Raw genomic sequence first — 25,444 nt, 5'->3', positions numbered from 1 at the left:
AGGGAGAGTCGCCCTGGGCTAGAGGGGGGAGATACAGCCCACTCTGTCAACCTCACTCATAAATCTTCCTGTGGGGAGATCAGAGAGTGGAGGCCCGTTCAAACACATCGGAAGAGGGGCCGCGAGGGAAGGAGGGAGGACCAGTCTTTTTGGACTGAATGACATTTTTCAATAACCAAAGTTTTTGGGGGACAATTGTTTGTCATCATGAGGAGGACAATGCAGAACATCTCTGCATGTTGGGAGCAACATTCACTCAAAGGAAGAGGAGGAATTTCTCTTCACATATCAGTCTACAAGGATGAAGGAGGAGAGTTGAGACTTGGACAAAGCCTGTTGTTGTGAAGCAGACAGCTCTTTAAGATAGTTTGGGCCATTATCCTTCAAACTTAAGCTACGATGAGTCACAAGTGCATTACTTCAGTTTAAGAGTTCACAAGCCCAAAAATGTTGGCACCACTTGTTGACAGTTATCCTGTTGTGGTGCAATTGGGGGGACTTCCCATTTTAAGTTAGCTCTTTTTGATTGATACCTCTGTCAAAGAAGAGTAGGGGCAAATAAATAAATTCAAGTGGAACTGGTTGGATGATTTCAATCATCGTTTAAACAGATGCCACATTGGTTGACATCAACTAAACACCTGTTGGTGCCTTTAGAAGAACTATTCTGATATCGATTGAAATATCTAATTTATACTATCTGACTAAAACACTCTGGTTCTCCTTCTACACTTGTGTCCTTGCCTGTTTCTCTTTGGGTCTGCGGGTCTAACCCCCCCCCCCCCCCTCCCTTAGAGTCTCTCACTTTCTTGAATTGTTTGCATCATTGCATCTAACTGACAGCGTCCTGTTGGTACCCTCCTCCCTCCCTCCTGTCTCCTCACACCAGTTAGCAGATCCCTCTGCAGCGGTCACCTCCCCTTACCCTCCACTCTGTCTCTCACAGCTTCCCCTCCTTTCACATGTTTCTTTGCAAAGGCCGCAGCATTTCAGAGCTGCTAACTTCGCTGATAGTGTCTGAGTGCGTCCAGCTATGCTTCAGTGGAGACCTGCCAGCACTCACTGGTCACCCCAGTGCTCACACTGCACCAACATCATCGGCATCAGCCCTTGCCAAGCAGCAGACTGACAACCCAAACAGAGTCTTTGAGCAGCCCAGCATCCTGCTAGATGTCCACTATACAGCGCACAGCGGAGCGCCGAGTGCCTGCAAGTTCACGATAACGCTCCAAGAACGCAGCATGGAAAAACACAGCTAGCCATGAAATCAGCCACCCATGAAATCAGCCACCCAGATTCATTATCAGACATCCAAGCATTTATTTCACAGTCACAGTCGGCCACACTGAAGGAGAACAACAAATAAGATGTGAAAGCCAGCGAGAGGAAGAAGCTTTGGAGACTAATGGTGTGTTGAGGACCTCTTCCTCCTGTGAACACCTAATAGTAGTTCGCTGTCTGCTGCAGATCCCTGTGTGTTTGGCCTGTGGTGATGGATGGGCGAGGCTTAAGCAGAGCTCTGACACTCCCCTGATGTCTCATTCCGGCCTCTCCAAGTCGGCACCATCATCGTGCACAGCAACACGGCGGAGAGTGACGGGTGGCCTCCACCTCAGCTACACGCTTGCACCCTGATTTATCATAAAAGGAGACTCATACAAGACAGAACACATATTGTGACTCAAGCCCATTTATAGCTCAAATCCTTTTCTTGTCTACTTCCAGACAGCTGGCTCTCACTTTCTCTGTTTGTCTTTCTCTTTCACATCTCTCTTTCCTTTCATGATTTCTGTTTTCTTTGTTGCATCTCTTTTGGAAGATGCTTTTCGCATCTGCTCAAATAATACAAGAGGTTGCCAAAGGAACAAGAGACAGGCGAGAGAGGGCGAGACGGGCGGAGTGGAAGGGAATTTTTTTCCAAGACCAACCAGCATACAAATCAAATCCTATTACCTCCCCCTGGCTCTACGGCATTGTGGGATTGAATGGAGTATGGAGGAGGCGAGCCTCCAGCAGAGAGCACATTGTAGGCTGATAAGGGCCTTCTGGGCTGGGAGGCCCTCGCTTCCAGCGCACCGAGAGGCCCCTCACACCACAGCCCCGCCGGGTCAATGGGGGCCCCAGCTGAGAGCCGTGGCGAATGTGTTAAATGGCCTTGGCGGGAGTTTCCTGCGTGGATGCTAGGATGCAAAGGGGATCATTAGTTTCCAGCATGGTGGAAAGGGAAGAAAGTGTCAGCCTTTAACCAGCCTACGAACTCAATCACAGGAAAAGGCTGTTAATTGCTGTGAAGGATGTTAAAAAGAAACAGAGGTGTTGTGAAAGGCCACTGTTGGTTAGAAACGCCTCTTTGGTCAGGTGCACAATTTCATAGATTATAATAAAAGGACTGCACAGGTTTGAATAAGAGGCTGCCAATGTTCTACATGCCCTCATCTTTTCACACACTATTTCATACTTCCATAAACCATGGAAAACGCCTGCCTCATGAATAACCCAGGCAACCATCCCATATATTTAACTGCCTGTTCGACCTCAAATATGCACAAAATATCACATGGAGACATTTTCCTGAAACCAGCAATGACCTCTCCTGTGTCACTCAAACAATAAACCATGAATCACTCACTCACAAAGCCCTGCAGAAGAGAGTCCAGTGCTCCATGTGCTACTTCAATACAGAATGTCTAATGAACCACAGTGTGGTACTGTATGACACCGACAGAGTTACCAATGAAACATGCAGTGAAATAGAGAAGCTTCTCATTCTTACAGTCAGACCCAGAGCACAGTGGATGGAAGCTGTGTCAAATCCGAACACACCACAAACACAGATGTACCTGTGCGACCTTTCCCTTAACTGCCAGGTAAATACCTATTAAAAAAAAACAAAAAACACTCATTTCACACATTATCTGGACACTCGTGTGTAAATGTATCAATTCAGGGCAACTGTATCTGCTCAGGGCAACACTTCCTCCCACATTCCTCAACTCCACAGTGCTGTCAGGGAGAGAGGATCTCCAACCCTTCACCTGCAGGTTAACAGCTCATGGCCATTTGTTTCCAATTGGATACTAAGGCATCTTCACTCAAACCATAAATAATTGTGCTGGGGGAGGCGGCTGTCACATCAACCTCTAAATCAAGTGGGGAAGCCTCTGACAGTGCACATTCCGCTCTCTATTAATCTTCCTTTAGCAAAGTACCTGCACTTGATCATGACCATGAAATCCCCCTCGAGATGCACTTTCTCTTGCAGTTTAATGTAAAATATACAAGGTGCTGCTGCCCTGCTGCTGTAAACAATGCCATGTGCTTTAGTGCAGTAGACCTGAAGACATTGGCAGCTGAAGAGCCACTGAAACAAGAAGAGGAAAGAACGCAGGCAGATGAGCCGAGAGGCAGGCAGAGGTACTAAAAGCAAACCCCGTTGGCATTGGTAACAGACCAGGAAACTCCTCACAGGCAAACCAGTCGCTTTGTCACCTCAGACACAGAGTGCAGAAACACTGAACTTACATGACTAACAGAAAACTCAGAGACCTGGGTTATTTATTCAGTTTAATTCAACCTCTTCTTTTAGAGGAAGAATATCCAAAAGTAGCATAAGCATAGTCCATAATGCTGTTATGGTGGATTTGAAAAGTATATCTAAGTTTATTCATTATTTTTGATATAAACATTTCTGATTATTATAGAAGAAGCTCACAAGAATCTTGACTTAAAAAGACCTGCTTCAGAGCTACATTCTTCTTGTTAAGAATATGATTTTGTGGTACTCTCAGTATTGTGCATGGAAGGCACGAGAACATCCCTCACTTTCAACTCATCGTTTACTAATGGAAAATAATGAACTATATTCTGGTAGTTCTGCGGCTCACCGTGAGAGCGGAGAACCTTTGAGCGCGTCCAGCGCACAGCAGACAGAAGAAGACCAGCAGCGGGCAGACGCGCATCCTGACGCAGCGTGGCGATAAACTCTCCAAATTACGCACGGTCCAAAATTCAGTCTGTGTAGCCTTGACTTGCGCAAAAAACGTCCCTGGAAGAAGTCGAAAATGGTTTAAAAAAAATCCACACTAGTCCTTGTGAAAAATGTCAGTGTTTTGTAGGGGAGGGTTGCTGGTTTATTTCACTTCGTTTCCTTGGTTTCGTCTGCCAAAACGTTTGTGTAAGACACTCTCCTTATTTCTGGCAGTGCGATAAACCCCCCTTGTCCCTGACCTTTTCCCCTCCCTCGGTGTCTTTTCTCTCTTTCTCCCTCTCTCCAATTCGACTTTTTTTCCACACCCCTTTCCTCCACTCTTGATTTTGTGGACTAGATCGCTTATCGGATGCAGGCAGTTCCCCAGCCGGTGGGCAGGTAGGTAGGTGAAGGTTTAGAGGGACTCCGTCTGCTGCTGGTAGCTGAGGCGAACACGCCAGGTATTCTTCTCTCTTAGCTCCTTCCCCCTCAAAACCACAACAGGAAAAATCCCTTCTCCCACCCAGAGGACTTTGTGATGAAGTTCGATTGGCAAAGTGAGGAGGGGGATCAAACAGTCATACAGGCTTACTGTCTGCTGGGAGGGTCGGAGAGAAGAGGAAACAGTCTACCGTTGGAAAACACGCACACAAACAAACAGGCTACAATTTAGATATTTTTTTTTTTTTTGGATTCTCAATTTATAAGTCCTAAAAAGTTAAAGTTTCAAAGTGCTCCAAGTAACACAAGTAGCAAACTGTGATGATCTAGTAGGTTTTATTAAAGCAACACCATTAAACAGTGTGACCCTTTAATTGATTTAAATCCCCTGTTGCACACAAAGCAGCACACACATCACTATGAAATGAGTCTGATCGACGGTGAAGTCAGATTCAGTAGGACATGAATTTGGCGTTTCTCCTTATCCACAAGTCTGTGGCCACCCGAGCCTGCTTTCATGATGCAGAGCAGCACGTTGTGACTATGACGCCACCTGACGGTGTTTACAAGCAGTTGCAAGTTCTCACAGCCCACGTGATCACCTGGCATATTGTCCAGTCAGGGATATTTTCATTGGTCAAACACAGACGGGGATCAAGTTTGGTTCTTTTAAAGAGGACTACATGCGTAAGGAGCCACCCTCCACAGACATTTTGACCTCTCTTAGTAGGAAAAAAAGCACAGGCGCAGCAAATACCATTATTGAGGGCTAATTGCACTTACTGTATGTGTACAAGTTTCTGGGCCTTTGTGTTGTAGATGCTGGGTCAATGGTTTGGTTTACTGGAGCACCTTACGGGAACGGAGACATTGTTAATGTTGACAGCTTTTCCAGCCATAATTCAGGATATTACGCTGGCAAAAGAGTTTGTGAATCTGTTTTAGAGTGATACATCTCCATTGAGCCCGGCATGAATAATTCAGAAAGCAAAACTACGTGTTAAATAGACCTACCGTTCTCGAGAGTTGCCCATATAGCTGGAGCATCAGTGTGGCTTTTATCAGTTTTATTTTATTTTTTTACATTTTTGTTTGCGCTTCAAGAATTATTAGGTACATTGGTAAAAAAAAAAAGAAGCTATTCGACAATCAACTGTTTTCCTCTAACAAGTTTAATTCGCCAAATACTTTCCAAACACTCAATTTCCCACAATGCTCCAGTATCATTGCGTCACGCTCGCACGTCACAACCTCGTCCTTCCGCTTCCGCTTCCTCTCCAGGACCAGCTGCGTGGTTTAGCGGTGTTAGCTAGGCGGCACACGTTTCTTCTTTTTCAATCCAACATCTGACGATCTTGGACTAACAACTATCAACATGTCATACCACAACAACGAAGAAGAAGGAGGAGGGGTAGTAGCAGCAGCGGCAACAGCAGCAGCGGCAACGGTGGGAGGAGGAACAGGAGGAGCAGGAGGAGCAGGAGGAACAACAGGAGGAGGAGAGGTGAGGACACATTTCTCCTTCCAGACATTTGAACGCTGTAATAACACGGTGTAGCTGTGCAGCTTAGCCTGCCGGTGTTAGTACGACAGCAGCTCTTTCGATGAGCTACCAAGGCATGAATGATTGTTGGAGCCACAACTCTGAACTGTCTTAACTTTATGTCGCTGGTTTTGAGTTTCGAGAGGATGTAGAGTAAAGATATGATGATCTGCATCAGTAACGATGTCTTGACTTCTCCCCAGTACGATCCTTACGCCTTCTCCAATGACTGCGACCTCCACACCGGTTAGTATTGGTATCTTTACCCCTGAACGTATGCGATCACGTTTCACTTATAAACTTTTAACAGAACCGCAAGTTCTGATGTTCTGATGTTCTGCTGGACCCCTCAGTGGAGTTTAGGTGCCGTCTTGTGCCCTCCTCACTCTCCCATCTCCCCGCAGGCGACCCTAAAGCAGACCTGGCCTACGAGCGGCAGTACGAGCAGCAGACCTACCACGTCATCCCGGAGGTGATCAAGAACTTCCTGCAGTATTTCCACAAAACCATCTCGGACCTGATCGACCAGAAGGTCTACGAGCTGCAGTCCAACCGTGTGTCCAGTGAGAGCATCGAGCAGAAGATCTACGAGATCCAGGACGTCTATGAGAACAGGTAAACTCTCTTTATTAGACACTTGAGAGATGTGTGTGTGTGTGTGTGTGTGTGTGTGTGAGAGACACACACACACACACACACACACACACACACACACGAGTGTCTTACCTCTTCTGTTTTGTTCCTGTTTAGCTGGAACAAACTGACTGACCGTTTCTTCAAGAACTCTCCGTGGCCAGAGGCCGAGGGCATCGCTTCACTTGTTGGCAATGGTGAGATTTCATTGAGTGTTTATTTTTTAGGTGTCCCATCGAATTAGTCGTATTTGATTGCAGTTCTGTTGCTTCCACCTCGCAAAATGTTCTGTTCTAGACATCAGAGGCAGTTTTGCTGCTTTTCTTTAAAGAAAAATAAATAACTTCCACGCTTTGTGCAGCGGAAACACGTATGCAGAGCGCAGGTTTGCGTCCTGCCACCAGTTGTGCTCTGCGTTTATGACTCCCCTTCAACAGCTGATGTAAAACAAAAGATCGAGTCTAAATCTGAGTCTGTAGTCGATACAGATCAGTTAGAAATGCCTTGATTGGCCCTCAGTAACAATCTTTAAAATCAGGATAATTGTTATTGATAATGTGGTGTATATATATATTTCTTTTTTACAGCTATCAGAATGTTTCACAATCCAGATAAACAAGGTCATCATGTAGGTCATCAGCGGAGATGTTTCATGTCATCTATCTTCTGTTCTCCAGATGCCGTGTTCCTCATCCTCTATAAGGAACTCTATTACAGACACATCTATGCTAAAGTCAGCGTGAGTAGCTGCTTGATATCGACACTTTGTCCGTCTCTTTCTCGACTATTAAGCAACCTGCAGAATGTGGAAACATTTCTAGGATGCTGTTGTGAATATAGTTTTCTGTATAATCAGGGTGGACCAACTTTGGACCAGAGGTTCGAGTCGTACTACAATTACTGCAACCTCTTCAACTACATTCTCAGTAAGCTGCAACCATATATCTTACATTTTTCTGTCAGCTGTAGCTACATGTGTGAGATAATGACTGATGACAGACCAGTCAGATGAGGATGTTTGTGACTTTGAACAGACGCCGACGGTCCGGCCCCCTTGGAGCTGCCAAACCAGTGGCTGTGGGACATCATCGACGAGTTCATCTACCAGGTGCAGTACAGTATTCACTCTTCTACATGTTATCCTTCCACCACAAAGACAGTGTGAGTGATGAAATAAACACACAATCAAATAGTGGTCGAGGTTCGTTTTATTGTTGTTTTAACCACAAGAAGTACCAGATGGGTGGTGTGAATGTATAAATACTGCAGAGAATGGTTGAATTATTCCTAATATGGAAATCGCTCTCTTCCCTCTTCAGTTCCAGTCCTTCAGTCAGTACCGCTGTAAGACGGCCAAAAAGTTAGAGGAGGAAATCGAGTTCCTGAGGAACAACCCGAAGATCTGGAACGTCCACAGCGTCCTCAACGTCCTCCACTCCCTGGTGGACAAGAGCAACATTAACCGTCAGCTTGAGGTCTACACCAGTGGAGGTACAGAACAGCGTGTTGAAGATGTTTGTAGATTGGAGGGAGAATTTAAGGAACCTTGGATGTTTTCAAAATCTTAAATTATTTCCATTAAAGGCCTCATACGTTTAAAGTAATGTCACTGTTCAGTCTACAAGGCGGTTAACATGTAAACTGTTGGCGTGATGCAGGAGACCCAGAGAGTGTGGCCGGAGAATATGGTCGTCACTCCCTCTACAAGATGTTGGGTTACTTCAGCTTGGTCGGGCTGCTGAGGCTTCACTCTCTGCTCGGTGATTATTACCAGGCCATCAAAGTCCTGGAGAACATCGAGCTCAACAAAAAGGTAAGAACTTATTTACGGCACCCCCCGCTCCTGCTAGTGATGACACTCCTTAATAGGCTGAGCCCTCTGTTTATCTTTACTGGGTTTCATATTTTTCTGCCCTCTGGTCCACACCTCTGTACCCGTTTTGCCTTCTGCTTTTCAGAGTATGTACTCCCGCGTGCCCGAGTGTCAGATCACCACCTACTACTATGTGGGTTTTGCTTACCTGATGATGAGGCGCTACCAGGATGCCATTCGAGTCTTCGCCAACATCCTGCTCTACATCCAGAGGACGAGGAACATGTTCCAGAGGTCCACGTATAAATACGAGATGGTCAGTCAGAGCAGTGCTTCGGTGACTGCACAAATCCCCCGTAACAGAACGGGGTCAAACAAGATGTTGAATGTTTCCTGAAAGACCACAGTGTTTGAGTTGTGTTGACCGGGCACTTTCATGTGATCCTCAAACAGTATTCTAGTGGAAACAGATGTGTTAATACTTGTGTTTTTCTTTTTTTTAGATTAACAAACAGAATGAGCAGATGCACGGCCTGCTGGCTATCGCGCTCACCATGTACCCGATGCGCATTGACGAGAGCATCCACACTCAGCTCAGGGAGAAGTACGGAGACAAGATGCTGCGCATGCAGAAAGGGTGAGAAAGAAAGAACGAAAGACATCAGCTTGTGTTGGAACAACTGCGTTTCAGTGTCTGTCCCTCTGTATTGTCATTGTTTATCATCAAATTTTGTTTTATGTGAAGTCCCTCACCACTTAGACCTTCTTTTATTGACCTGACAGTCCTTTCTGATACTGTCAGGATTCTGTATGATGACCTTTGAAACACACACTGCTTTTTGCTGCTGGATCTGAGACAGCTGGAGCTCCTGCCTGCAGTTCGCTGCTTCAGGAACGTCTTTAATGACACAAATGTTTCACACTCAGAGACCTGCAGGTGTTCGAGGAGCTATTCAGCTTCGCCTGTCCTAAGTTCCTGTCACCGGTGGTTCCAAACTACGACAACGTCCACCCCAACTACCACAAAGAACCTTTCCAGCAGCAGCTCAAGGTCTTTGCTGAGGAGGTGCAGCAGCAGGCGCAGCTCTCCACCATCAGAAGGTAAACCATAGAATACTGACAGGACCTGTATGGTCACACACGAAGGATTATGAACATAGGGTTTTTTTCCCCGGCCTTTACAAACACTTTAAATGGTTTGAAGAAACCAGTTGAATCATGTGTTGCTGCCTCTACATGTCAATTGAAGTTCCAATGTGTCCGCACAGCTTCCTGAAGCTGTACACCACCATGCCTGTGGCCAAGCTGGCCGGCTTCCTCGACATGACGGAGCAGGAGTTCCGCATCCAGCTGCTCGTCTTCAAACACAAGATGAAGAACCTGGTGTGGACCAGCGGCATCTCGGCGCTGGACGGAGAGTTCCAGTCTGCATCTGAGGTCGACTTCTACATTGACAAGGTGAAAGTCGGGTTTTGACTTTTCTATATCCGTTATAAATGTTCTGTCAGCAGGGTGGATGCACCATGGGTAATGCCTCTGGTTATTGGTACTGTTCAGATTGACTGTATCATGCTTTACATTCGTATTCCTGCTGTATATATAACAGTAGGTGGGGGATAATGTGGCTCACATTGTTTTAACTAAACTGTGTGTTTGATGAGATTTCTCTCTGACACTCACAGGACATGATCCACATCGCTGACACTAAAGTTGCTCGGCGGTACGGAGACTTTTTCATCAGACAGATCCACAAGTTTGAGGAGGTGAGTAGAGATCCATGACACCTCTGGCAAAGAATGAAAAACAGTGTTGATTATTTCAATGCATCAGAAGAAAGTTTTTTTTTCTCTTTTATAAACCACATTTCATTCAACTTAAGAAACCAGAAAAAAAGTGCGACAAATATTGAAATAATAAAACTTGATCTCTTTGCTTTCCTGAATTGGTGTTTTGATTAGAGGGCTTCCAGTTACATTTTGAATGTGTAAAAAAACAATGCTTGTCTCTGCAGTTGAACAAGACACTGAAGAAGATGCCAGCCACCGCCACCACTGCAGCATCAGCGAGCACTACAACCAGAGCAGTGTAACCAGCAGCAGTGAAGAAGACCTCAGCAACGGACTCGTATGCTCCTCCGGTCTCCTTCAAGTTTTTTGACAACTATTAGAAATGAAGCCTTTTTTATGTTAACAATAAAAGGATGAACTGGTGTGCTAAAAGTAATGGACTTGTTTTTTCATTACCTGGGGAGTGTTTGCTCTTAACAACCACTAGGTTACAGTATTTACCAGCTGTCACATATTCTCAAGCTGCTGAGTTTGGTAAAACAAGGTGTTTTTGCAGCAGCCTATCAGAAGTCAATATAATCAATAATTCTCATTTATCTTAAACTGACAGGTAAGCTTTTGTCTAATCAATAGTGATGGAGAAGTATTCAGATCCTTTACTTAAGTAAAAGTTCCAACACAGGAATGTAATAATACTCCAGGACATGTAAAAGTCCCGCATGAAAAAGGCTACTTACATAAAAATACACAAGTATTAGCAACATGTAGTTAAAGTTTATTTTGGATTGTATTATTTATGATATTAGATTTCAAGTTTTGTACTTTTTCTCTGGTTACATTTTTTTTCTGAAACAATGGCTCATTTGGACATTTATCGAAGTGAAACTTGAGAAGTTTAGGAGGGAAAAAAACAACAAAAAAAAACAACACTTTTTTGGTGGGGCTGTTAATAACTCAGACATCTGAAATGTGACCCCGTCTGCACACTGCTGTTTGTAAGACGTCAGAACACAAACAGGTTGGAACCTTCTGGTTTCATCCTTAAAAATGTGCTGCATTTTGAGAGCTGGTTTTATTTTCCATTATGTCAAACCTTCATCTCAAAAGTATCTAAAGCTGTCAAATAACTAGTGGAGTAGAAAGTACAACTCTTACTTTTGAAGTGTGGGGAAGTGGAAGTGTAAAATAGCATCAAATGGAAAATACAAGTACCACAATATTGGAGTTCAGTGCAGTGCTGAGTAAATGTACTTAGTTGCTTTCCAACACTGCTGTTTAAATTGTACCTGTGAGTGAAATAGAAATCAACTGTGATGTCATGGGAGGACAAACATTTAGTGACATGAGTCATTAATTGAGACTCTGAGGCTCTTCTTCCTGCTCGAGCTGATTCTGCTGCATCAGGCGTCTCATTGTTTCCGGCAGCTCTCCCATCATCCCACTGACCAAGGTCGCAGGCTGTTGCATATTTCTTTTATTATCACAGATCATCCAACAACATTTCCCAACACAGATCTCAGGGCTGGTGACAATAATGACAAAGAAATAAAAACTTACAAAATGGGAATATAAAAAATTAATTTTTCAAAACACACCACTCGTCAGAAACAGCGTTAGTCGTCATACAAAGGAAAACAGAACGACATGTCACCATAGCACAATATACACATACTCCAAACATCCAAAAAGTAGTGCCTACCAATTTTGGTAAGCCAGCATTTTTCTTCAAAAATATCTTTTAATTCCCTAAATTTTTTAGAAAATAAAAAAATAAAGCAAACGTTGCTCATTTTGAGCATGACTTTTACTCCCTCAGGTGGCAGTGGAAAGTCTCTGTGGGCACAATGCCATCTTTATATCTATAAAAAACAGATAATTCATATTTTTCTTCCATCTATAAGTCTTTATCAAGGCTTTCTTTAACTGCCCTTAATATTTAATTCTTCACAAAAGATTTGTTTTTCTCCCTGTGGCTCCAGTCCCAGACCACCTTCATCCGTTGTCCCCCATCTTCATCATGAGAGAAGTCCTTGAGTAGTGAGGATTCTCCTGGTACATGACTGACGGCTGGACCGGGGTCTGAATGTTAACTGCTGCCCTGCAGACCAGAGGCCTTTCTTCTTTTTCCATTGATCAGAAGGCGCTCCTTCATCAAACTGCTGCAGTGGCGAGGCTCCTCTTCCTCTTTGTGTCATATTAAAACTCCAATCTGATAAGTTCCCTTTTCTGGATTTAATGTTCATCAATAATTTCCCAACAATAAAATGTATCTAATATCTGAAAAAGAAAAGTCTTCTTATCCACACTCCGTTAACACTGACTGCATCTTCCAAAAAGAAAAAGAAAAAGTGTAATTTTTTTCTGTGTCCCATTGATGGCCATCCGCTGGTCTGAGTGTGCGTAGCTTTCTTTTTTTTATTTTTTTTTTTATTTTTTTTTTTTGAGTGTGTGTATTTGTGTTTGTGCGAGTGTCTGCAGTCCAGGCATGACTTCAAAAGATTTTGTGAGAATGAGGCACCTTTTGACGATTTTAAGGTCGTGGTTCATCAAGCCTTCGTCCTTCTTTTCCACTCAGCTCTTTGGGTGAAAGTCGATGACACCAGTTGTTTTGTTTTTTTGTTCCCTTGCGTGTGACTTTCCTCTTCCTAAAGGTCATCTGAATGAGCCGTCTTTTGAAGCGTCTATCATGGGACAATCTTCAACATAAGATCCACTCAAAACAACCCAGTGGTGAGCAAATCCTCCTGCAGGATGTCCCACCGGTGCGCTGAGGTTGGCTGATGAGGTTCCCTAGACTACACACACTCCTCCTCTTCCAGTCCTTCCCAGCCTTGTCAGGGAGGCGGTGTGGAGGCACAAGGACACACACGGGTCATGGTTGTGCTCAGACCAGCGAGGCCTCGGCTAGTCATAACTCTGTGATCTCCAGGGGACTCTCCGACAGGGTGTCCCCGTCTTTGTGGCGGTGCATCGGGGTGGACTTGGCCGACTCCGTGCGGGCGTTGCGCTCAGAGTAAAGCCCCCCGTCGGCGTTCAGAGCCTCCAGAGAACGTGCCAGGGCCCGCTGGTCGTCCTCCGGCAGGCTGTTGAGGTCAGAGGTCAGGAGGGTGCCCGTGCTGCCGTGGACCACGTGCACGCCGTCGGGCCCCTTCAGCTCCACAGGAAGCTTGTGCTTGAAGCGCAGAGTGCCGCGACCTCCGCCCATGCCCAGATGCTCTTCCTCATCGTCATCCAGGTCACTCTGGATGAGCTGTTGAAGGTGGAGAGGAGAGGAGAATGAATAAAACCTTTGATTTATATGTTGATAGGATACATGAGGTTGTCAGGGATACAGCAGGTTTATGAGGAACAGCTTTGACAAAGAGCTGGACAGGAGAAAACAAGTGGGAGTAAAAGATTCAGGAGAGAAATCGGAAGATCACAAGAAGTAAAAGACAGTAAGTTGGAAATATATAGCGAGACAATACATCAGCAACGGAATAACAGATTTTCCACCAGACCTGGTTTAAATAGAGGCAAACTATTCTTAGTGGTAACTTGTTTGAGGACAGGACAGTGCATCCACATCTGAGTACTTTAGAAAAGTGTCGAAATTTCCCCCTGAATGCTCCATTTAAAGTTATTATCTAAACTTACAGGTGCTTTCTGTGTTTAGACTTAAGCTGAACTGAACAGCTGAAAAATAAATGCAAACTCTATGTCACCCAAAGTCTGGTTCAAAGTGTCAGAGAGTGCAGAAGCAAGTGAGAAGGAGCTATGTCGGAGCAGCAGACAGGATGTCAGAGAAGGAAATCAAAGGAATTGTAAGATCACTCTCCGGCGGCGGCAGACAGGAGCAGCAGCAGCAGGGATCATCCAGTTTTTTCTGAGCCCACCTCGGTGACTGATGAGTGATCTCCCTGGCTGGTGGAGACGGTGACGAGCCGCGCTGCAAAGAGCTTTTTCAACCTCAAGTAGTCGTCCAAGACCACCTTGAGCAGCGAACCCTGACAGGACGGCAGTTAGGATCAAACAGAGTCTACAACAGCATACACCTTACATATCCTCACTGTCACAGAAATAAGAGTCCACAGCGGGCATGTCAAGACGTTTACTAAGCAGCCGGTCTCAACAGCCTATCTTCAAGTCTTTGAGGTGTCCCTCTTGGTTGTCTTCTCAGGACAGAGAGGAGGTCTTAAGTTCTTTCTGCTGACCTTGTCCCCAGTGCGTTTAGGGGAAGGATGGAAGGAGAGAGGGCATGACCAACATTAAACATGTTTTTGAGATTGTGTGTCCCTGCAGCTGTCTCACCTTGATAGGCCCCTCCCTCATGATCTGGCCCAGTTTAGCGATGTTGTCGTACTCCTGAATGGCTGCTCTCAAGTAGCGATCATCCTCAGGCTTCGCTTGAGGCTCTCGACCAAATGTGCCCTGTCAAAACAACACACACGACATACTTAACTAGTGTGAAGGCATGGCTGTGTGATGGGACGGAGGGTAAGGCCTTGATTGGTAAAAGTTACAAACGGGTGATGGCTTCACTTTTTACCCTCCTGAGTTTCATAGGAGCAGTGTGTAGGATTTAGTGGTGAGGTTATAGGCCATAAGTGAACACCCCTCACCTCTCCTGTCCCCTTTCAAGCACGTAAGAGTATCTAAAGTGGAGATGAAAGTTGGCAACAAATGCGAAAATCAAAATCTGTAGATCCCGTGTTTGGTTTGTCCCTTCTGGGCTACTGTAGAAACATGTTTGTGCAACATGGTGGGCTCTGTGGAAGGGGACTCACTCACTATCTAAATGAGAGTTTCTGGTGATTATATAGTAATGAAAAGATAATTATGTATTTTATAATCCATTTTTGTCAGTAGATCCCCCTAAAGCCTACACAATGGTTCTTTAAAGCATGGAGGAAAAAATAATAGGTTAAGTTCTTCAGAGTGTTGTGAGATATATATTCACTCAGCCTAATGTTGGTACTGACATGAGTGCGTGCCGGACTGTTCCACAGGTCAGTGATCTCACTCAAGTTCTCAGGCAGGTCGTCTTCGTGGTCAGCCTGAGCAGCCAGCTCCAGGTTGCGACAGAATGGGTCCAGCCACACTGGATTAGCTCTGCAGAGGTAAAATGGCATGACGTGCATCATTGACAAAAGGGGAGTATAACTACCTACAAATATATATTTCGATGTTGACCTGCTTTTTCAGTTGATTTGTAGGATTAGCATTCTGGACTCTAACATTACAATTAATATATCGTATGGTGCAAAAACACAAAGTGTCAGAAGAACACATGGGGGGTTTTATGTGAAGTTATGTTCTGGATATATTTCTTGAGGCATCTTCTTCACGTGTTGCCTTGCAACCCCACAGTGTTGACGAGAAAGCAAATAAGCGAATTTCCCAAAATGCCAAACTGCACTCACAGAACAAGACAAAGTAATATTTGGAGAGAATTTCTTGCAAACAATGTCTGACATTAAGGTGGGAAAATAAAACTCACCCCTCAAAAGAGTACTTATTTGTGTTGGGCATGTCCAGGATATCCATTAAACCCTGGTTCCCTGTGTTGGAGAAGATAAATAATAAAACTGCCTAGTGTTGAGATATTTTATACTGTACATTATCAGACAGCAAAGCCACATCCTGATGCAGAGTTAATGGGACTGTCCCGTCAATGAAGCTGCTTCTCACCCGTTGATCCTGCAACGATTGCTTTCAGCTTCCTCTGGTGTCTGCAAAACATGAAAAGACACACATCAAGAGAAGATAAACATGTTCATTTGCTGCTTAGATGACTCTTCATAATAAGTGTCTTCAAAATAAATCTGAACACAAATGCTGAGGGATTCTTACACTCTGCGATAATGCCAGTTCATCGTGACAAACAAGATTCCTGCAAAGCACAGCAGCACAGCGAGGATAATGATGACCAACTGGGAAAGAGAAACAGAAAGAAAGCTTAAGAGCACGACAACAAAATAACATCCACCATGGTGTGTGGGCTTCAGGAGGTCTCAGCTTTGCAGACCTGCAGTGTGGAGATGTCATCAGGTAGTTTGTCGCCAATAGCTGGCTGAACGTCCACGACGTTGTATGTCCTGAACAAGTTTCTCAGCTGTTCCTTGTTCTCATCGATCATCTGGATTACCCTGCAGAAAAACAGACACACAGCAACTCACAACAGAGCTCATCCCATGCTTTCATATGGGAGATATCTACAAGTCAGAGTCAAAGGGGAGACAGATATAGACAGGTTAATAAAGGTAAACGAGACCTTTCCACATCAAGGATGGTGTTGGTCTGATTGTTGACGACATGGATGAGCATGTCAGTCTGAGCATAGTTCACCCTGCCCTTTTTGTCCACATGGAACTGGATAATAGGAGAAGGAGACTAAAGATGTCACATATTTATTGAACACAAACAAAAAGTTAAATAAAATTATCACAATAAAAAACTCTAACCTGTATATCATCTAAGTTGACAATAGCACCAGTGATGTTGGACAGCAGGTTGATAAAATCTTCCTGGTTTTCACGAACCAGATCAGGTATCTCATTGAAGACTATCTTGACCCTCTGGTCGTCACGGAGAATGTAGATATTCACGTTAGTGGTTGTACTGTGGCCAGCAAAATCGCAGGCCAAAATCTCGAGCTGAAAGTAGCCTGGATTGTAGGCTGTGAAGAGGTCGTAGGTGCGGATGATTCCATTGGTCAAACCTGCGGAAAACACGAGACAGAATATAAAATTAATCTGACTCAGAGGTACCCGATTGGTACACCTGGAAGCCTTCAGCCACTCACTGTAGTGAGCCAATCAGTCCATCCAGTAGAAAAGTACTGAGGAGCCACGCTTCACTCTCTTCCCTTGTGATTCCCGCCAGTGTGAGTAGATAGCAACTGTTTTAAACTGTCTAACTTTACCATTTCTCTCCAGGAAGCGCTGTAGGGGAGAGCTTCCATTTTGTTTAACCTTGTTTTCTCCTCTTTTTGTGTCGTTAGGGGGGAACTAGTGTTGTGAACTTTTGTCTTTCTGGTAGCTTCGGTTTTGTGGCATTTCATTTCTATTCAGGGTTTGTTTTATATGGGTTTTTTTTGGCTCTAATTTGGCTCTAAATATAAATATTCAACAAAGTAAATATTTAACAAAATGACTCCTTAGATCATAGACTTCTGTGATTCCCCTTTTCTCCTGGACTGAGCTGGGGATGTAACAGGGATGGATCATGCTGAACATTTTTGTCATTTCACCAGACATACTGGACGGTAGTCCAACTGAAACCTTGTGGAAAAAACCTGAAAATACACATTAGTATAAGGGACCTTCCCAGTCTGGAAAAAATACACATCTACAGAGAGTGTATGACTCAGGTCATACTGAAGGAGTGTGATACTTTTTGTTGAGTCAGTGTTGTTGAAGCCATTTCAATCTGAGATTCTATATTTTCCTTTTTGTTCCTTAACTACTGCTTGTGTATTAAAGTGTGATATTCTTCTGTCACAGAGCTACACCATTGGTGGCTTTGGTGTTTTCATGGAATTTACTGAAACTTTTGAAAAAAAATGTGTGAATAGGTTTTTGTCTATTTCAAATTATTTTATTAGGTGACATATTCAAAATAAATGCAATAGTGACTTTGTACATTTTACATCCCCAAGTAATCCAAGTAGAAGCTACTTTTAAGACCTTTTTGTCAGAGTTAAAAATCTATCAACCATTAAACACAATGCATCCTGGTATATCTGTTGAAATGTTGACATGTCTCTATGTTGTGAATGAACATGAATACCGTACTTCGGGAAACTCACCGATGGTGAAGACACTGCCTACATCCTCACTGCCGTTGCTCTGTGACTGAAAGTAGCGGATTGTAACAATATGGTACTGCACCAAGCTGTTGTTGCCAATGTCATTATCAATAGCCACCACTTTGATTAGCTCTGAGCCCACTTTGGCATTTGCCGCAACTCCTGAAACATGAAACAGAGAGAGAAGATGAAGCAGCTTGTACAGAGACTGTAATACACATTTCTGGAGGAACGCACATTACCTGCAGTGTACTCCGCCTTAATAAAGCGTGGCTTCTGGTCATTTATGTCTTCCAGTTCGATGTGGACTTCCAGCAGGCTGGGGTCACGAGCAGGATCCAGGGCTCTGGCCCGTGCTGACCTCTGACCCCTGGGCGGAGTCCAGCTCCTGTTGCTGGAAGCCTTGATGATGATGGAGTAGACCGGGGTCTCCTCCCGGTCCAGATCCTTGTGCAGTTTCAGCTCTCCGTGTAGACTCAAGCCAAAGTTTCCATCACTGTTTCCCCCTTTAGAAAGAGAAGGAGAGGATTTGTATTGAGTCACATAAAACAGTGGATGAATCAGCTTTAAATAGAAGAGAAAGACAGATGATCTATACAAATGTCTTCATTATTCTCAGGCTTTTGAAGTACAGGCACTTTCATGTGACCACACAATAGAGACACAATAAATTAGGAGAAACTCCTTCTCTCTTCATGAAACCAGGACATTACTTCAGATGGCTTAACATAAAGAACATAATTGATGGGGAAAATATTTGCATACAAATTTTTGTAACAGTAAAATCAAACATCATGTATCACCTGCAATAAAATAGTAGACAATGGCATTGACGCCCTCATCGGCGTCCACAGCTCTGGTTATGTTGCCCACCGCAGTACCTGGAGGGGAGTGCTCAGGCACGGTCAGCTTCTGGTAAGGCAAACTGCCACGCTGAGGTGCACGCACACGCACACACACACACACACACACACACACACACACACACACACACACACACACACACACACACAGACACACACATTGTATACAAACAAACAGTTTAACAGCAGCACGTTGGTACAGAAAACCACTTCAAATCATATTCATTGAGAGTAACACTCACCGGTGGTTTGAGGAAGACAGGTTCATTGTCGTCAATGTCCAACAGCGCCACCTGCAGAGGCTGTGTGGTCTCATAAGGCACTGGTTGGCCCATGTCACGGGCCACAATGATAAGCTGAGAGTAATTCCCACACGGTTAGAGACACACATCTACACACTCGATTGCGTCACCTGCAAACACACACAGTCAGCTGACTCACGCTGTGGAGCGCCTGTTTCTCTCGGTCCAGCTTCACAGTCGTGGCGATGACTCCAGACATCGCGTCGATGTGGAAGTTCTCCCAGTCTCTGTTACCCGCTCCTGTCTGCAGGAAGGCATAGCGGACCTCTCCGTTCACGCCCTCGTCAGAGTCTGTTGCATGCACCTCATACACGGGCAACCCTGGGGGCTGTTCCTGCACAGGGAGCAAAGAGTGAAGAGGGCTTCTATGAACTGAACTAACAAACTAACTCCAACAATGGGACTTTGTGGTTGTTCAGGGGTTTCTTTGTTGTGGTTTGTGGTGATGGACTACCAGTCTATAAATGTGCAAATAGACACGAAGTCCTACTAATTACCAAACAAACCACAACTAATAGATCAATTCATTAGACCACGAAGTGTAGGGTACCAGTATGCAGTATTGATTTTCTGAAAGTGATGGAGTGTCAGACAAATATAACTGATCCACATTGACAGTGATGACATAGAGGGACATGTATGTAGATACCTCTGAGATATGGATGATGGTTCCATTGGCTGGCCTGACAAACACGGGCCTGTTGTCGTTGACATCTATGACTGTGATGATGAGGTCTGCGGTGCCCCACAGGGGAGGACGTCCCTGGTCTGTCGCCACTACAGTGAGGTTGAAACGCTCTGAGGACTGAAGCAGACGGCGAGAGCGCACCAGTCCTGTGTTTGGGTCCAGAGAGAATGCGTCTAAAAAGAAACAGACAAAGATCAGGGATCAACTGTAGATATTAATGTTGAACCATAGCTGGCTCTGTAGATACCCTTTCATAGGTGGAGCACCATTTTCTCTATCAATTATGTATGTATAAAAAAAAGAGGAGGATATTTACTGGACAATGTCCAGGACTAATAAATTAAATTGTAATTAAATGAATAATTTGAGAGTTGGTTCATTCAGAGTGTTTAGTTAAGTGACCTTCCTGAAACTTTTATGAGTATATTCATACCTGAATGGGGTCCCAGCATGCTGTAGAGCACTGCACCATTCTCTCCCTCATCCAGGTCAGTAGCCTTCACTGTTATCACCGACGTACCACTGGGCTCATTCTCAAACACACTGGTGTTGAACACTCGCTCCGTAAAGCGTGGCCGGTAATCGTTGACATCGAGAACTGTCACCAGGACCTGATGTGACACGAGGTTACAACCCAGAAAAAGGTCATATTCAGGATACATGAAACATGGGCAAGGACAACAATATCTGTAGAGTTAAACTCATCACATACTTGTTTCAGTTATTAAATAACAAAGAATTGTAGTACAGATTTTTCCAAGTTTGGGGTTTGAAAACAATATATATATATTGACAATCTTTGAGCATTCACCAGATTTTTGTTGTCCTGTTTGGTTACAAAAAAAAATCTAATGAATAAAAGATAAAAGAAAATATTTTATAATTTCTTTAATCTCTGAAATGTTGACATCTACCTCAAAAATACACACTGTTATCTGCATTTTCACATCCTGACTAAGTCTTTGCTCCTGCGTTTGCTTTCTTCACTTACCTATGACAACATCACTTACAGGTGACAGAAACTTTGTGAAACAAGTTTTCATAGACCCAAAGAGATTTAAAATGGCACGCTCTAATATGTTTGGTTTCTCTGATTATTATTTTGATATAAATTAAAACCTTAATTCACAAAGCATCCTTGTGCCATTACAGATATTGATTTGTACCTGGACAGAGTTCTCTCTTCTGTTGTTGGTGCTGCCGCCAGGGTTGTCACGAGCAACGGCAGTTAAAGTGTAATGGTCCTTTGTCTCTCTGTCGAGAGGGGAGAGGATGTAGATCTCTCCCTGACACAGAGGAGAGGCAACGATGAGGAAGGAAGCACAAGCACTGACTGGGAGTGGTGGCTGTATCAGAGCATTTATTTAAGTCTGTGTTTATGGAGACGTGGAGGCCAAATATGTAGATTGTTTTCAGGGCACTCAAATGCTTTGTTTAAACTTGCATTTCCAGGCAGGATGATGTTGAGTACTCCAGGGAGAGAAAACATAGCAGGCCACTTCTCACCAGTCAATAAATGTTTATCTTTGGTTGGAGTTCACCAAAGGAGACATTTCTGACGTTTTCTGGGGTCAGTGAAGTTCAAAAGGTTGTGAATATTTTTGGTTTAGCCTCTTTGGCAAAATCTCACACAACGTAATTTAAAATCTTCTCATCATAAATCATAAATGCTGTGATTACTGATTTGATAAGAAATGGCAACATAAAAGAAACACAGATGGGACTCATGGCAGCGGTATGTAGTTGGATTTATGTTGGATCTAGTTGTGCTGATGTATGAGCTAACTTACAGTGGATGGTTTGATGCCAAACTTTCCCTCTCCGTCTACCAGGCTGTACTCAATGACTGAAAAGAGGCCAGAATCAGCGTCTGTGGCACTCACAACGATGATGGTGGTGCCCAAGTCCACATTCTCAAACACGGGCTCCTACAAAACAAAGACAAACAGATAATACTAGACTCAAGGACGCTGCAAGGAATACCTAATATTATTAAAGATTATTTTTTTGGCATTTTGCCTCTTTTTTTTTTTTTTTTTTTTTTTTTTTTTTTTTTTTTTTTTTTTTTTTTTTTAGAAAAGTGCAGCAGATACAGAAAGAAAATGTGGAGAAAGAAAGTGGGTAGGGGGGGTGGGGGGTGACATGCAGTAGAGGACCATCCAGCTGGCCAATGAGCTGGTCTTCTCCAGAATAAACAAAGTGACAGCTGGGCTGATAAATTAATTCTATGACACTTTTGTGTTCTCTCATAATCAATCTACAGTGTTAGTTAGTTAGTTCAGCTTCATTTTCAGCTTCATGTTTAGTGGCACTTCATTTCATTTTCACTTGTCAAACACAGGTGCAACTAATTACATTCATATAAATGGCATTACTGAGGCTGTCATCCATATTATTAGTTCCACCTTGAAAAGGCACTTTTCAAAATGTTCACTGTAAGCTTCTTCCATTTCCACAGATGTCAAATTAAAGGCGTAAATGACAAAAAGTACACTCTACAAATCTGCTTCAGGAGCTGATATATGATTCTTATAATGCTGTTTTGTACCTGATACGCAGGTTGTAGAAAGACAGGATTGTTGTCATTGACATCCACAATCCGCAGATAAACTGGCAGCTCAGCTATCCTGGGAGGAGTGCCGTGGTCCTTTGCTCGAATCGTGAAATTCAGCCACTGTACCTGCTCAAAATCCACCGTCTGGTTGGCTACAATCTTCCCTGAAAAATGTGAAACACAGTGATAGTAATAGTTAGAACTCATCTGGGCAATACTCAGACAACAAAGAAGTAATGACACTATAAGATAGAATAAGTTACACTGGTGTATTTTGCTCATTGTGAGCAGCCTATGGCATCATACTGGTGGTCGTACCAATGGAGGGGTCCTCCAGTCTAACGTATTCCCCTCGAGGCAGGTGGAGCAGCTGGTAGATGACCTGTCCGTTGGGACCTTTGTCTGGGTCTACAGCTGAAACTGAGAGCAGTGTTGTGCCTGGCTGAGCCCCCTCTAAAATCTTCTCAGTGAAGTTGGAGACTCCAAAGGGCCGGAAACGAGGGGCGTTGTCATTCACGTCCAACACGTTGATGGTGAGTCTCGCTATGCAGAAGAAGATCATGATATGAGAGATAAAGAATAAGAAAACTGAATGCATGGAATTAAAGATGGGTTAGAAAGTGGACTTACCGTTGGGAACACTGCCCGACTTGTCAATAACATCGCTGGCGTTGTCATGGACAGACACAATGATCTCAAATGTAGCTACGAGCTCTCTGTTGAGCGGGTTGCGGACAAATACTGCACCTGAAAATTCACCAAAAATCATGGAATTATTTTCCAAAATGTAAGTCCAAATTTATTTAACATATAAACTATCAAACATCATTGGTCAAAATAAAGGATTTTGGATCAGAATATAAAATGTGTTAGAGATCTGTGTCTCACCGGTGTGTAAATCGATGCCAAAGGACTCCTGAAGGCCATCCACTGGGTTGTTCCCATCATCCTTTGCCTCCACTGAGATGATGTAATACTCCAGCCGGGGATGCAGGTCGGGGTCCTCTGCAGTCAGCGTGGCCACGACCACACTAGGCGGAGTGGACTCATTGACGTTTATCATGGTTATGGGGTCTATAAAACGCGGTCGCGAGTCATTGACATCATCCAGGATGACTGTCAGGGTGGCTGTGCCTGACATAGTGGGTGTGCCACGATCAGTTGCCATGACGACGAGGCGGTAGGAGCTGCGCTCTTCTCTGTCTAGCGTGGTGTTGCCCACCAGGACGGCGCCGGAGAGCGAGTCAACCACAAAGCGGTCCTGAGCGCCGCTTTCCAGCCGATACATCAGCCAGCCGTTAGAGCCCGAGTCAGCATCGGTGGCGGACAGCTGAGTCACCACCACACCTGGAGGAGACAAAGTAATGACTGGAGCACAAACACACAGGCGCGCACACACCTTCATATCCGTGTGACCAGCCATTCTCAGCATGTAAACCCTCACACAGTCATACACACAGATAACAGCCACAAGGCAATACACGCACCAGTTGGGCTGTTCTCAGGGAGTCGAACGCTGAAACTGGATGGGCTGAAGACAGGAGGGTTGTCATTCTGGTCCAGGATTGTAACTGTGAGGGGGACGCTGCCGTTTAACCCTCCTATGTCCTCCCCAACCAGAAACAGCTCTACCCGAGGCTCCTGAAATGCCTCGCGGTCCAACTTCGCTCCCTGACGCACATGTATCACACCTAGAGGAACATACAGACACAGTTACTGTGGTGTTGCAATTTTTGAAAATGTCCTTTTAGTTCTTCTACTTGGTGGAGAGTCATAATGATACCAGTATCAGCGTCCACGGTGAAGAGATCCACCCTCGCTCCCAGCAGGCGGTACTTCACCACTGCATTAGGCCCAATGTCTTTATCCTCAGCCAGAACTGGCCCATTCAAAACTGTTACAGTGCTGCCTAAAGGACAGATAAAGATAACAAAGTCACAAAGAACTAACATTTTTATAGTTAGTTAGAATCTTTTACTCAGTCAGCAAACCATCTGCAGTATCTGCTGCCAATTACCAAATATCCTCAACTTGAGAGTAGGTTTTTGATAAATACAAGGTTTGCTGTTGCATCTCGAATTATGCCAAGAAAGAACAGTGAAATCTTTCTACCAGCACTCTGATAACTTTAATAATCAGACTTTTCAAGAGAACTGGACTAATTTTAGATTCAGAAGAATCACTGATTAACCAGTGCAGTGAGTCCCTGGTTATAGATCAGTCCATGTTGTGAACAAATTCAGTGTTAGAGTGAATTTATTGAATTTAAAATGTAAAGCTATCAGTTCTTATGTCTCCCCTTGAACATACCAAGTAAAATATTTTTTCACTTATCATGAGCTGTATGTAAACAGATTCAGGAAGTGGGGGAGACGGTGTTACAGACAGTTCCATGTTGCTCTGTGCTGCAAACTTACAGATTGCCCCAGAAAAAGTGAAAGTCAGACACATCTCACACACAGACACTAGGATGCTACCTGCTGCAGAGTTCTCAGTGATTTCAGCCCTGTAGCTGGTCCTGGTGAATACAGGCCTGTTGTCATTCTCATCCAAAATGGTGATTACCAGCAGGTCTGAGTCCTGGTGGTGTGAGACAAAAAAGGGACAAAGAGGCAATCATCAAGGATTGTGATATTGTGAGGAGACAAAAATATATCAATCATCCCTCAAAGAGGCAAAGTATTACAAATGAATCCAAAGTTAAGGAGGAGTTTAAAGTGTTCACCACAGCAGACTGCACTGTGGTGTGAAATCAGTGGTTAACTTGTTTGCACCTCTTGGCACAACAGTTTCTCACCTTTACCACTGAGGCATGCTTTTGAAAACATCACAACTGCAGTTTGCTTTTAAGTAAGATACAAAGCTTGCAGGCCCATAAAGCCCAAAGCTACAAGTTCTAAGTTTCTTATAACTCTCTAAGTATATATGTTTGTAATACTCTGGGGCAACAAATCCTACACACGTGTAAATTGTACATAAACTTCCAGAATGCATTTAAAATGAAATTGAAACTGCAAGCAGTGATGTACGGGCCCTCGCACTCCGGAGCGCCGCCTCCCCGAAG

General features: G+C 44.1%; 3 protein-coding genes across 7 annotated transcripts in view; 1 reads left to right on the top strand and 2 right to left on the bottom strand.

Annotated features, from left to right (window-relative positions):
- smoc2 (SPARC related modular calcium binding 2) overlaps positions 1 to 4,497 on the bottom strand; it is a 21,297-nt gene extending 16,800 nt beyond the window's left edge. For all 5 annotated transcript variants that reach the window (XM_069145117.1, XM_069145118.1, XM_069145120.1 and 2 more), the window contains exon 1: positions 3,885 to 4,497. In XM_069145117.1, coding sequence (XP_069001218.1) covers positions 3,885 to 3,959 — 75 coding nt within the window. In that variant the 5' untranslated portion in view covers positions 3,960 to 4,497. The remainder of the gene's footprint in view (positions 1 to 3,884) is intronic.
- Positions 4,498 to 5,673: 1,176 nt separating this feature from the next.
- eif3s6ip (eukaryotic translation initiation factor 3, subunit 6 interacting protein) lies at positions 5,674 to 10,614 on the top strand. Its single transcript, XM_069145116.1, has 15 exons — positions 5,674 to 5,912; positions 6,155 to 6,197; positions 6,356 to 6,566; positions 6,702 to 6,781; positions 7,262 to 7,323; positions 7,441 to 7,510; positions 7,619 to 7,692; positions 7,904 to 8,075; positions 8,243 to 8,397; positions 8,543 to 8,713; positions 8,901 to 9,034; positions 9,325 to 9,498; positions 9,666 to 9,855; positions 10,080 to 10,160; positions 10,409 to 10,614. The coding sequence occupies exons 1-15, from the start codon at positions 5,784 to 5,786 to the stop codon at positions 10,484 to 10,486; spliced, it is 1,824 nt and encodes a 607-aa protein (XP_069001217.1). The 5' UTR covers positions 5,674 to 5,783; the 3' UTR covers positions 10,487 to 10,614.
- Positions 10,615 to 11,357: 743 nt separating this feature from the next.
- cdh23 (cadherin-related 23) overlaps positions 11,358 to 25,444 on the bottom strand; it is a 174,569-nt gene continuing 160,482 nt past the window's right edge. The window contains exons 44-69 of the mRNA XM_069145115.1: positions 24,858 to 24,960; positions 24,164 to 24,289; positions 23,868 to 24,071; positions 23,269 to 23,727; positions 23,011 to 23,127; positions 22,699 to 22,923; positions 22,375 to 22,544; positions 21,617 to 21,754; positions 20,993 to 21,112; positions 20,260 to 20,437; positions 19,788 to 19,999; positions 19,278 to 19,472; positions 19,079 to 19,192; positions 18,777 to 18,906; positions 18,216 to 18,479; positions 17,974 to 18,135; positions 16,628 to 16,884; positions 16,438 to 16,535; positions 16,192 to 16,312; positions 16,017 to 16,096; positions 15,855 to 15,895; positions 15,664 to 15,724; positions 15,146 to 15,275; positions 14,475 to 14,594; positions 14,060 to 14,170; positions 11,358 to 13,434 (exon numbers count right to left, since the gene is read on the bottom strand). Coding sequence (XP_069001216.1) covers positions 13,093 to 13,434; positions 14,060 to 14,170; positions 14,475 to 14,594; positions 15,146 to 15,275; positions 15,664 to 15,724; positions 15,855 to 15,895; positions 16,017 to 16,096; positions 16,192 to 16,312; positions 16,438 to 16,535; positions 16,628 to 16,884; positions 17,974 to 18,135; positions 18,216 to 18,479; positions 18,777 to 18,906; positions 19,079 to 19,192; positions 19,278 to 19,472; positions 19,788 to 19,999; positions 20,260 to 20,437; positions 20,993 to 21,112; positions 21,617 to 21,754; positions 22,375 to 22,544; positions 22,699 to 22,923; positions 23,011 to 23,127; positions 23,269 to 23,727; positions 23,868 to 24,071; positions 24,164 to 24,289; positions 24,858 to 24,960 — 4,278 coding nt within the window. The 3' untranslated portion in view covers positions 11,358 to 13,092. The remainder of the gene's footprint in view (positions 13,435 to 14,059; positions 14,171 to 14,474; positions 14,595 to 15,145; positions 15,276 to 15,663; positions 15,725 to 15,854; positions 15,896 to 16,016; positions 16,097 to 16,191; positions 16,313 to 16,437; positions 16,536 to 16,627; positions 16,885 to 17,973; positions 18,136 to 18,215; positions 18,480 to 18,776; positions 18,907 to 19,078; positions 19,193 to 19,277; positions 19,473 to 19,787; positions 20,000 to 20,259; positions 20,438 to 20,992; positions 21,113 to 21,616; positions 21,755 to 22,374; positions 22,545 to 22,698; positions 22,924 to 23,010; positions 23,128 to 23,268; positions 23,728 to 23,867; positions 24,072 to 24,163; positions 24,290 to 24,857; positions 24,961 to 25,444) is intronic.

This window comes from Embiotoca jacksoni, unplaced genomic scaffold, assembly GCF_022577435.1.
Source record: "Embiotoca jacksoni isolate LCO1_2020_lvr unplaced genomic scaffold, fEmbJac1.0.p SCAF_12, whole genome shotgun sequence".
Taxonomy (NCBI): Eukaryota; Metazoa; Chordata; class Actinopteri; family Embiotocidae; genus Embiotoca; species Embiotoca jacksoni.
Note: the sequence above shows the minus strand (reverse complement) of the source record. Positions and strands in the feature narration are given on the sequence as shown.